The sequence below is a fragment of the Montipora capricornis genome, chromosome 14 (assembly GCF_036669925.1).
Source record: "Montipora capricornis isolate CH-2021 chromosome 14, ASM3666992v2, whole genome shotgun sequence".
Taxonomy (NCBI): Eukaryota; Metazoa; Cnidaria; class Anthozoa; order Scleractinia; family Acroporidae; genus Montipora; species Montipora capricornis.
This window is the reverse complement of record NC_090896.1, coordinates 26,888,394-26,901,608: the sequence shown is the minus strand read 5'-3', so window position 1 is coordinate 26,901,608 and position 13,215 is coordinate 26,888,394. Positions and strand designations below refer to the sequence as shown.

General features: G+C 39.7%; 1 protein-coding gene across 6 annotated transcripts in view; it reads left to right on the top strand.

The window, feature by feature from the left end:
• Positions 1–1,814, top strand: part of LOC138032269 (protein Wnt-8b-like) — a 31,116-nt gene extending 29,302 nt beyond the window's left edge. For all 6 annotated transcript variants that reach the window (XM_068879904.1, XM_068879905.1, XM_068879907.1 and 3 more), the window contains one exon: positions 949–1,814. In XM_068879904.1, the coding sequence (XP_068736005.1) occupies positions 949–1,419 (471 nt within the window). In that variant the 3' untranslated portion in view covers positions 1,420–1,814. The remainder of the gene's footprint in view (positions 1–948) is intronic.
• The last annotated feature ends 11,401 nt before the right edge of the window (positions 1,815–13,215 follow it).

The following is a 13,215-nucleotide window of genomic DNA, read 5'->3' as shown; positions in this document are numbered from 1 at the left end:
ACAGAGGCTCTTTTGTACCTGGAAAGCAACGACTACGGCAACCTCAACGAAAACGTTACTTCAAAAGATCTCTTTGTGCCATATTTCGCATTTCGTGATTACTTCCTTATTCACCTTGTACAAAATGCGCGAAGTATCCCAAAGCTGTATTGATATACGCGGTAGAGAATAACGATGGGCCGCATGCTGCATGAATATCTTTAATTCGTAACAATACAATACATACTTAATTGACCGCTCCGCATAGGGGCTTTTCAGGGCCAATGAAACACAATCAACGAAACAACAGAGCACAACAACAACAACTGTTCTGAATCCCAACTGGCCGGAGGCAAACCAGTTGGCTATTTACAAGTGCGGCTGGGAAGTTGAACCATACCAGGATCAAATTCAACGAGTGGACAGAGCGCCGGGTCTTGAACCCGGGATCTCCGGATCTCAAGGCAAGCGCCCTAACCACTGGGCCACACTGCCTCCCTTGGCTCGTTGCCTTTGCTGTAGTAGTCACGTCGTCCATTGAAATCCCTTGAGTGTATTCACAATTGCCAAGCCGAGCGACTTGGAGTAATCGCAAGGTTATTACGGTAACGGAATTAATATTTTTATACAACGTTCTCGTGGCCTTGGTCATCGCGTCCTTGCTTAAGGTCTTTAATACATAACAGAAGACGTCAAAATGTGGCAAGAACATCAATGACACTTTTTTGTTCATACCGGGCCACATCTTGATGTCATCTGAAAAGAGGCACGGCAACATGGAATCTATTTGTTAATGGGATATAAGCGTTCTTTGCCTGTCGTGTTTTGGAAGGCCAGTCGTTTCACCAAAGAACTTAAAAACCACTCATATTACTAAAATTGTATTCAAATGAGTGTCATTTTGCTGTGCAATTTTAGTAGCCCTAGCCATCTAACGGATTATTGTCACTTTTTTCCTCTTTATGACAGGTCGTGAGATCAAATCTAAGGAGAGAATGCAAATGTCATGGTGTTACTGCAAGCTGCAATCTAAAAACTTGCTGGAGGTCTTTAGCGGCTTTTGGCAAAGTTGGCGCAGAGCTCAAACGTAAATATCGGAAAGCTGTGAAAGTCACTCTTGTTGACAACGCGCTACGGGATCAAAAGAGCAAAACGCCAGTCGAGCGCAGGGAAAAAAAACTGGTGTATCTAGATTCATCACCAGACTTTTGTGTGAGGAACCTCACCGTGGGATCACCCGGAATGCTGGGAAGGACCTGCAGTAGTGATGACGTTAGCGAGAGCAAATGTCAATCTTTATGTAATTCTTGCAAACTAAACCCTCAAACTGAACTTTTGGAAAAGCAAGTTGACTGCAGATGTAAGTTTGTTTGGTGCTGCAGCGTAAAGTGCGAAAAATGCAGAAAGGAATATTCATTAACAACATGCACCAAGCGGTAAAATTAATCTTCACTTGCTATCCATTCGAATCTGCAAACCGAAAAGACTTGGAATAGTGCCCTTGTTGTTGGAAAGTGTTGAGGTTCATGTGGAGAGGAAAATCAAGGTTTAAGAAAATTTAACTAAAAATATAACAGGAAGTTAACGAGATACGAGTCAGTGTCCCACCGAGCTACTTTTTGAATTTTTTTTTTTTATCTTAGTGCGCCGAAACTACGAGAAGAAAATCGTGGTTAAACTCATTATAACTGTTACAAATATCGCTTACTCACTATCGACCATCTCAATTATCTGTTAAAAAGCAACAACTCTTGCTAGCTTAAGGCTCGAAATGTTTAGGAAAATGTAAAAGAAAAATGTAAATAAATTGGAGAACTTAACGGTTAAACAATTAACCAAGTGTCATTTCCTTTATTGTTTGAAGATATGGATTCTTACGAATCGTTGGAGGCTATTTTTACCGAAACAAATTGCCGCCATGTTGTTGGACCAAACGTTATCGTCGGGAACTGAACTGCATTCTTATGCAAACATTTTCATTTGTTTCGACTATAAACGTAGCTGACGGTCATCAGAAAGAAAACTAAGAACACTCATTCCCAGTTAAAATGGGCCAAAATAGTTTTTTGTTGTCTTAGCGTTAAAAATTGCTCTTGATAAGGTTACTGGAACGTTACAATTATTTTTTCCCTCCACTTAGAAACGATTTTTCAACTAAAGTAGCATTCAAGCCAAAGAGAATTGTTTTTGTTGAAAATTTGGAACCTTAAAGCATCCTCTAAACTGCAGTTTTAGCTGTCTTCTTTCGAGTCCAATGCAGCAATTCTCTTATTGTACACTTTTGTTCGCCTATACTGTTGATTTTGTCTTTAAAGGACGAAAAGGTATGAAACGGAATTTTCACCATCGTTGAGACTGGTTTGTGTTCGCTTTCTACTTCATGGTTTTGTCATCGAAATATTTGTCCATAGTTCGAAGAAAGAGAGAGAAATACCCTGTCTCCCTGATAAAGTGCCCATATCATTTCTTCTTTATGTCCGTATGCTCAGACAATAGGTGATTTTCGAGAGAGTTATGCGACGCGCAAAATTTCAGTTCAAGTTCATACAACTCGGGGGTTATGGATAAGAGAATTACCTCCGTTACTTCGATTTCTCCGCAATGGTTATTCTGTGGTGTGGTTTTCCTCCTGACAACGTTGCTACTAAATCATTTCGCGATTTTAACGTTGAAGTGCTTTTTCTACGCTGGATTTTACAGTTAGGGTATGCATCGAAGTGGTTTGAACGTAACCTCCGTTACCTTGCGTTACTCGAATTCTCCCAGATTCCCCGAGTGACAATACATAACCAATCAAAATTCGTATGATGTCACAACCGTGTTTCCATACTCTCATCTGAAAACTGCTATTTACCAATAAGAGTGCGCGTACTATCCTAATTATTTTACAATCTTCGTAAATATTTAGTTTACTGTACTACCATTGAATGGAAACAATAACCTAACAGGTCACGCGTAGCTATGAAAGATGATTTCGGAAGACCATCGCCCTTTTAGACTCCTTGCCGTATTCGCCACGTGCTATGAAATATCGCTTCCATTACATTATTTCTGAAAAACGTACTTTATTCTGAGTCTCGCTTGTCTGGATTTGGCACATAAAAAGCAAGGTAAGTTGTGTCTAACTTTTCGACTGCTACTTGATGAGTGTATTCCAAATGGTGAACAAACTGAAAGGACTCTATTTCACGTGTAACACAGCTAATTCTATTGAAGCCCTGCATTCATATCTTAAAATCTCAGTAAGCTCTGTGTTCAGTGTGAGGGGGGTCTTTTCCTTCCAGATGGCTCCAAAAACGCGTCGTGAAATTCAAAAAGCATACAGAGAGAGAAAGTGGCTGAGCAAAAGTGTATCCGAAACAAAAATTTAAAAAACAAGGGCTAAGATACAAAAAGAGTATCACTGAGGAGAGGAAGCATACTTGAAGCGGGAAAGAAAACGCAAACGTGCTGTGCACACGCCCACAGTGCTTTTAGCAGCCGATGCAAGAGCTAAACGGCGAAAGGAAAACAATGGGAAGTCTCGAAGGTTTAGAGCCAGAGAAAAAGCAAGATCCTCCCAAGTTTTGGGACGAGCGGTTGAAACGGAGAGACGAAAAATAAAAACCTCCGGTCACGGCGGTTAAGAATCTCACTTCCATGAATTGTGATTATGAACGGGGTCGCCAATTGGTTTTCATAGTCAGTGCCAGTCCTTTCCGAGTAAAAACAATCTAACACTCAATTTCACTGGTTGAACGACGATAGTGCACCCCAGTGGCCACAAAACCGGTTTTGAGCGCAAGGAGTGCTACGAACACAAAGCTGCCGGTGGAAGGCTGTGAATACGAGCGAGCATTTAGATGTTTGCACAGTACAATACACAGTAAATTCTGGATTTTCGGAAATTTTTGAATTGAAGCCTATTCAGGAATTTCCTCAAGCGTGAGGATGTGTTTAAGGTACTGCCAACTGGATGCGGCAAATCTTTGATATTTCAACGCTTGTGCCGCAAGTTTGTTCGTATTTGCATGATATCGTGGATTCATTATCCAAAAGCTGCGATCGTAGTCGTTATTTGTCCCTTGAATGCCTTGATTGATTCGCATATCGTAGAGCTGAAAGAAAATCCGAAAACCGAGAATACCAGAAATACACTGTTTCGAGTAAAAAGCTCGTCACGCGTGAGAAAACTAAACCACAACGGTAATAAACCAATTTCGATATATTAAAATTTAGTCTTAAACAAAAGACATCATCTCGAGGCTCTTGGGAATAAATTTTAAGGATTTGTATGAGTTTATTCCCAAGAGCCTCGAGATGATGCCTTTTGTTTTGGACTGAATTTTAATACATCGAAAGTGGTCTTTTAGTTTGTGATTTCATGTCGCTTTTGATTGGTTGCTGCACGATGGGAAATGTCAAAATCAAAAAGTTCTATTCCCAAAGGACTTGAATTGGTACACTGATGATTGACATCACTGTACAAACCCGGTTTGGCAAGATATCTTATTTCGAAATTGCATTGCGTGGAAGTGAGATTCTTAACGGCCGAGACAAGAGGTTCTTATTTTACGCCTTTCCGTTTAAACTGCTCTCTCCTCGCGAAAGAAAAATAGAAGCTCTGGTACCCAGGGTAAGAATGACGCAGATGTACTCGAAGAGGAGAGACCTGGGCAAGCTACTGGTTCACTTGTAGTTAAAATGGACTTCCAGAAGATAACAAATCGAGCTAAGAGCAGAAAAAGAATCAGTCAGGGAATAGCAAAGGCCCACAAGAAAATAAAAAGCCTGGAAAATGAAAAGGAAAGGCTGAAGAGAAAAACATGAATGCTTCAAAAGTGAATGCAGCGGGCTGAAAGAAGTACCGCGAGAAGTACGCCCGCCGAACTCACAGCGACCAAAGCCTAAAACCTCAAGAGGCAGAACGATTTCGGCCATAAGGTAGGCTGGTGTGAGCCCCAAATTCGTGCCTCGTCAAATTCGGAGGCAGTTGCTGTTTTCCCAGGTATTGATTGACGAAGCCGGAGTTCTTCCTTGCCGTGAGGCAAGTAACACGTCCCTTTCTGGTCCGAGGACCAGCTGCAAGCGTTGTCTCTGGAAAGATCCTTTGCAAATATCTGTGTGCGCTGTGTATCGTAAGCCTATATTCAATTATTGTGTAACCTTCGTTACCAATGTTGTTACCAAAAGAATTATGTTTTATTGGCTGTTAACGAAAATAAACATAGAAAAGTGACCCTAACAATTCCTACTGTGCAGATATGAAGGGATATCTCCCGTGGGTATTAAGAGAAACATCATTGGAGAAAGGACTCCCTTTAATTTAATTGCGTGCCGGAAGTTCAAAATTTCTTTAAACCTTTTAAAATTAATATTTCTGTATAACATAACTATAATTCTTACTGACTTTATAGGAGTGATCATTGTTCAGAAGCTTTTAGCTTTGTTTGAGTTTCTTTTAAGACTGGCTTAGCCACAAATCAAATAACTAGCTATCATCCTTTTGTTTCAGTGCTAATCCCATAACCTCCGTTACCAAAGCGTTAGCAACTCTCCTTCAAGTTCCTTGAAACTACCAGTCATTAACCGCACCAAACGTGGCTCTACAGTGGTTGTCTTACCATTTGACGCCAATGCCAGTTTCCCGCCCGCAATTTCTGCCGACGTTCATCCCAACCCAGGTTTTGATTGTGCCGAGGTGAAACGATGTACAACCTCTAAACTGTAGGTCTTCAGCAGATTCTAATGTCTGGACGAGCAATAATACGGATACAAGAATTACAAACAATCTCACTCTTCAACACTTCAATTATTCAGGACATTTTTGCAGTTACCACCATCACACGTCTCTGGATCTAATGGACATATTGCTACTTGCCTACAACAATATCAATTCAACTCTACAAAATGAAGAAACTGATTTGCAGGATTTATTTTTTTCTGCATTAAACAACATTCAAATCTGTTTAAATTATTCAGTTCCAACTTTGACAATGGTATCTCAATTCCCGTGAGAATCACAACACGCCGGATCCGTAGAATCATCGGCAAAGAAATCAGCAAATCACTGTGTCCGGAAACGTCAACAATCTCATCAAGGTCCAAACTTCTACTCGTTTCTCAAGTCACCTTAGTTGTAACAGCCTAAATCCTAGGAGCACGGAGGTCAGCGTGAGCGAATAAGTATAGCCCATCTAAACGCAGTCATCGAAAAACAGAGCCCGCTTCACCGAAATCAAGGAATTGGCCCTCGAGGAAGGTTTTGATGTCTTGTCGTTCTCCGAGACGTGGTTTAATACAAGTGTCTCTAACGCCAGTGTGCATCTAGAAGGCTACAACATCAATCGTTTAGATCGTTTACATAACAAAGGTGGAGGCATTTGCGCCTATGCTAAAAGTATACCCTCAAAGTGAAGGTTCTTAAGGATTTAACCCAGACATCGGATTCAGGTTTGTATCAACTGTGGCTCCAAATGCAACATAAACATCTTAAGCCTGTGGTTGTCTGCATTGTTTACAGGCCTCGGGATTGTGCCATCTCTTGCCTGGCTGACGACCTAGTTACACTTACGCTCTTTCTCTGAATAAACGCATTGTACTGACAGGTGACCTAAATTGTGATCTACTGGTGGACAATCCCCGAGCAGATGCCTTACGCACGTTTTGCACAGCTGTGAACGCAACACAATTAATTAAAGATCCAACTAGAGTGACCAGATCGTCCTCTATGTTAATTGACATCGTGCGGACCTCTTATTCTAGCCTTGTAAGAAACAGTGATGTACTGGATACGACTATCAGTGATCACTTTTTGGTTTACGCAGTTCTGGACTTAAAGGGAACCTCCACTAAAACAACAAAATAACTTTAAACCACAGAACATAATGTTTACAGTTGGAATTGCTCAATCTTTTTCCAATGAAAGCGTTTGTATTCGAGAAAAATAAATTCCAAAAACGATTATTTTGGATTTCAAATTTCCCGGGCGCCGCCATCTTGAATATTTGTGACGTAACTTGGTTGCCCTATTGTTCCAGAACAATCGCTCTTTGTATCAGAACAATAAAGCAACCAAGTTACGTCACAATTATTCAAGATGGCGGCGCCCGGGAAATTTGAAAGCCAAAATATGCGTTTTTAGAATTTTATTTTTCTCTAATACAAACGCTTTCATTGGAAAAAGATTGAGCAATTCCAATTGTAAACATTATGCTCTGTAGTTTAAAGTTATTTTGTTGTTTTAGTGGAGGTTCCCTTTAAAGATACGCAAATCCAAAGCATGCTATATCAATACCCGCAGCTACAAGAACTGAAATGCAGAAGAGTTTTCTTGCGACATTTCGCACATCCCTTGGAACACCTTAGACCTGATGGATTCTCTTGATGAGAAGGTTGATGGCTTCAATGATCTATTCCTGGCTTGTCTTAATGACCATGCCCTAATCAAGAAAATCAAAGTCAAAAGTAAATCAATTCCTTTCATCACAGATGACATCAGGATTGCTCGTCAGAGCGGGTTTCTTAGTGACTGGGATGCTTTCAAACAACGAAGATCTAAAGTAAAGTTAGCCCTCAAGAAAGCAGAAACCGAATATTACAACCATACGCCGTGCCCTACCATCAAAATCAAATCCTAATCTTGAATATGCTAAAGACACTTCTCTCCTAGCAGAAGAGTTCAATCGTTTTTTCATATCCATAGGGAAAAAAAGCCTCGTCTGCATCAGAAAAACACACTGAAACTTATGGCCTATGCACCTTATACCCAATGTGTTCAGTTCAAGCCTCTCTAATCTTCCTCGTGATGAACTGTTTGAATTCAGGCCAGTTCTTTGTTCAGATGTTCGTAAGTTGATCATGGACATTCCTAATAATAAAGCTCCAGGATATGACAAAGTTTCAGTCTCAGTCATCAAGGACTGTTTGCCTCACATATTGCCTATCATCACAAGTATGATAAACCTGTCGTTGGAGTCGTCCATTTTTCCATGTGCTTGGAAGAAGGCTGAAGTCGTCCCTCATCCTTAAGGAAGGTGACCATGAGGTGCCAGATAACAATGGACCTATCTCGCTCCTCCCATTACCATCCAAAGTGGCTGAGAAACTTGTATGACACTTCCTTCCTGTCAGACAAAAATCGCCTGACCAAAAGTCGAAGTGGTAACAAGAGATATTATTCGACGGAAACCCTCAGCCTTCTGGTCACAGATCACCTTTTCAATGCTATTGCCGAAAAGAAGGTTACAGCCACGGTACTCATTGATTTAAGTAAGGCATCTGTCATTCTATCTTACTAAACAAGCTCCAGGCACTAGGAACATCTACGAATGCCCTACATTGGATCCAAAGCTATCTTACAGAAAGGGAACAAACTACTTGCGTTGAAATATCAACATCCTCGCCGTTAACTGTAACTCACGGTGTCCCACAGGGTTCCATCTTGGGACCCGTGTTATTCAGTTTATATAGGAATGACTTACCGGATGCTATCAAAACCTGCTCAGTTGAGTCTTATGTTGATGACAAAAAGCTCTTACTAATGACAACGTCAACGTTCTTAGTCAGATTGGTCAAGATCTTAACAGAGTAGCAGAGTAGTGTTGCATTAATCGGCTACTCATCAATCCTCAAAAAACGAAGTTGGTGCTTTTTGGATCAAGACAGTTGGTTGGAAGATTGAGTGGTATTACTATCTCCTTCCTTGGTAGAGAGTTATCTCCATCACCCTCTTGTAAAGTATTGGGAGTGATATTTGATAGTCACCTTTCGTTTAATGGCCACATAGATTACTTATCATCCTCGTTGTTTGGTAAACTGTGCCAAATCAACAGAGTCCGACACCTGTTTACGAAAGATGTCCTTTTAGTTATCCTGAACTCTTTGCTATTTTGTAAGCTGTTCTACGGCTTAACTGTGTGGTCGGTAACAACACAACATAACATTCGCAAGCTGCAGCTATTACAGAACTTTGCTGCTAGAATATTAACTACTAGAAGTAAAAGGAAGTATGACCACATCTCACTATTCCTTAAGGAACTTAGTTGGCTACCCATAAATGAAATGTTACAGCTCAGAGACGTCACTATAGTATACAAATATCTGCATGGCCTCGCCCCAAATTACCTCGAAACCAAGTTGGTCGAGCGCTCCACCATCCATCGCTACAACACCAGGCAAAAGAATAACATCAACGTTACCTTTAAAAGAACATCAACAGCTCAGAGGTCCTTCCTTGAGCATCCATATCCTTATGGAACAATTTAAGTGATGACACCAAAAACAGTTCAAATGTTCTAGTTTTAAACTTTCCGCGCGACGTGAATTGTGTGTCCCGTTTATAAGTTAATTGCAGTTTCAATTTTATAGTTTTAATTTTTCTATTTTTTCCCTTACCATGTAGTTTAATCAGTATTTATATAATAACTTAATTTTCAAATTGGTATTGAAAACCCCATTTGGGAGATACTAATAAACGTATTGTATTGTGTTGTATTTGTTATCCCAGAGATGTAGGAGATATTGATAAGAACACTTATAAATCGTAACCAGACATGATCGCATTTTTCCGATTTCTTCAATCGTCACGGTCTATTTTAACTGGGAATGAGTGAGAAGTGAGAGGCGAAGATTATAGAAAGAAAGATATTACCAGATCATATTAGATAACTGTTACTTAGAAATAGCATTGGTTCCGCCATGTGCCTGAAAATGAAGCTTAAATAATTACAGTAAGGCCGCTTGAACCGTGAACACTTGACATTTTTGTGTACATTGTTTTTTTCGACGACGAAAAAATAAACGCTCTTCTTATGATGTATAGTGTTACATGTATAGCATTTTTTAAGTGTAAAAACATTAAATACTCTTGTCAAAAGGACGAGCCCACATTCTATAGTCACTAAAAAATGTACAACAAAATATCAAGTGTTAATGGTTCGAGTGTCCTCACTGTAATGTTGCAAACTGGCGCTGTAAACCAAGAGACTCAAACGTTTGAAACCAAACTTGAAACCAGTTTCAGCATTACCAATTATTAATGCTTTCTTCAGGAACAGAGCGGAAAACCAAAGTTTTACAAATTGTTGATAAACATGCTCCGATTCGCATTAAGTGCGTCGGGTCTAAAAATTCTCCATGGATTACTGCTGATTTAATAGAACGCATGAATTGCGTAATCCTAATACATTAAAGATCAAAGCAATCAAGTCGAATGATTGGGCTAACTTCAAAAGAATACGTAATAAAATCAATACTGAAATTAAAGCTGCTAAATAATTATTTTACAGTAACAAGTTTAATTATTAGCCTTGGTCACACTGCAAACTTTTACCGAGGTAAAACCGATTTACCTAGGCCAAAACTGTCCGAGGCAAATTCATCTCGGGTTTTATTTTACCTAGGTGAGAAAATCTTGAGAGGTCACACTGCCCTGGGTTGCTCAGTTTAAAAAAAAGATTCCAAATCCACCTTAGACCGAAGTGAAATTTCAAATTTTAAACTAAAACGAATACTTACAATCTTGCAATGAATTGTGTCATCGTCTAGATCTTGGCGCTTTGTAGCAATAAAACAATTTAAATCGCGGCAAAAAGCTGGGTTTATGACCTCACAGAGAGTTGTGTGTCCGATCTGTCATTAAGACATTCGCCGACGAGCTTTTATTGGTCAATGGCCCTTTTCACGGTTAGTTTTTCTCATTTGCATTACAATTTAACCTAACGTGGATGCGAGGCAATTTCGGGTAAAACTACAAAATAGCCCGAAATTGCCTCACATGCATGCTAGATTACATTGTAATGCAAATGAGAAAAACTTACCTCGATACCTTGAGGAGGGCTATTACCTGATTTTTCCAGGGGAAATGAACTTTCCCTAGCTATCGCTTTGGAGTAGCTGTCAAGGGAAACACTATTGTTCTTGTGACTTGGGGAAAAATCGGTCACATTGAAAAAAATCAGTTTCCCGAGGTAGACTGTCAACAAGTCGAGTAGTAAAAAGTCTGCAGTGTGACCACGGCTATTGAATCTAATGGCGACCCCCGTAAAACGTGCCAAGAGATCAACGACCTTACCTCTCGAAAAGTTGCCAATTCATCGATTAGAGAGATAAAGCTGGATGGTATTTCTTTAACTAAATCACCTGACGTTTCGAGTGCTTTCAATGACCATTTTCTCATCGATTATATCAATTGGACCTAAACTTGCTAATCCCATTCTATTGTCTAATAGCGCTGACACCTGTTATCTGGAATATGTTAAAGACACTAATAATAGATTTGAATAGTAAACAGGTTTTTTAGGCCCGTTTTAAACTTCGTATTTTACACGTGCCGAATCTAATGCAAATGAGAAAAATCTATTGTTTTCGCTCATTTGCATTAGATTCGGCACATGTAAAATGCGACTTTTAGAGCGGGCCTAAAAATGCGCTGTTAATAATTAAAGTTGCACTCTGACTTGCGGGATCCCTCAGCGGACAGTACTGGGGCCTTTGTTGATCCTCTTATATGTTAACGACTTATGTACCAGTCAAAGTAAAGCTTCAACATCCCCTTCCCCCCCCCCTTCCCCGGGCATTTGAATTTTTGGAAATTTTTGGTTCAAATGCCCCCCCCCCCCTCCTGGGCCAAAAAGCTGTTCAAATGCCTTATCATAGGTCCATTTCAGGTGATCACTCCATAAATTCATTTTATTATTTATACACCTACATATTAATCGTCGCAAATGTATTAAAATATTCATAAATACACCGGGTCGGTCAAACCAATTGACCTCTTTTAAGCGTATCCGGCGACGTCGGTATTGTATTCAATTATTGCTTATATTGTAAATACAATTTAATACATTTATATATTCAAAGACAATATACTGTAAATTGGTTCTTAATACCTTCAAATACGGAACAAAGTTTGTGTAGGCCTTTGCTTTTCAACCAATCAGCCACGAATGCGGAATCTTTACCTTTGAATGCATCTAAGTTTGTCTCCGCATGATTTATGAAGACAAGTGGAAAGTAACATGAAATCGAGACTAGCGATCAAATTCCCCACCCCCCTATGAGTGGTGATCAAATGCCCCGCCACCAGGAAGACTAAGATGATCAAATTCCTTCCCCCCGCTGGGGCAGGAAAAGGAGTAAAATGCCCGGTGTATGCCCGGGGAGGGGGATGTTGAAGCTTTAATTTGACTGGTACATTACCCGATTGTTTGTCAATTTCGGAACCAAGAATGTATGAGGATGATACTCACCTAACTTATTCTGACAAAGACATCTGCACCATTAATTAAGGTTTCTTTAATTCGGGATTTATCAAATATAAATCGTTGCAAATAAATTGACTCTCAACGTGACAAAAACTGAATTTATGTTAATTGGATCAAGACAAAAATTGAACAATCTACCCCCTTCCCCCACAAGTTTAGAAATAAATGGTGCACAATTAAACGGGATTAATTTCACCAAGTCTCTCGGTATATTAATTGACGAGAATTTATCATGGAGTAATCATATCACTTTTGCAATATCGAAAAAAAAAAAAAGTTTTGGTATTGGATCTGTTTAGCAACAGTGTGCCTCCTGCATTCCTGCATAATATCTATCACGGGTAAGTTCAATCGCAACCTCGTTCCCAGGGTCTTTCTTGTTAGAGAGACCCTGGGAACAAGGTTGGTTCGAATGAATTGCCGGTCCCCAGGCCCCTTTGTTTTCCTCTATATCTGCAAAGACTTCTGGGATCCCCAGGGAGCAAACAAACCAGTCGACTCCGCTAGAAATCTTAAAGGGAACCTCCACTAAAACAACCAAATTACTTTAAACCATAGAACATAATGTTTACAATTAAAATTTTTCAAACTTTTTCCAATGAAAGCGTTTATATTAAAAAAAAAAAAAAAATTCAAAAATGTCTCTTTTGGCTTTCAAATTTTAAATTATATCTGACTTCAAACCATCAGCTACTTGTGATAAAGAACATACCTGTAAAGGGTTATTCTGAAAATGTGACAACCCATGATGAAAACGGAAATGAAACCATCTTCAACAGAAACCACAGGTAACCCAGGCTCACTGTGTGCGTCACGCAGGTATTAAAATATAGAGAACATATGAGGCGAAGTTTAGGTCTGAAAATTTGCTAGAAAATGGTAATAAAAATCGATAAAACTTACCATGTGGTGAGCTGTTGTTGTCTTTCATACGTACACGAAGTTTCGGGGAAAATGGTCCCCGTTCACCTTCCTTCATAATATAGTGACA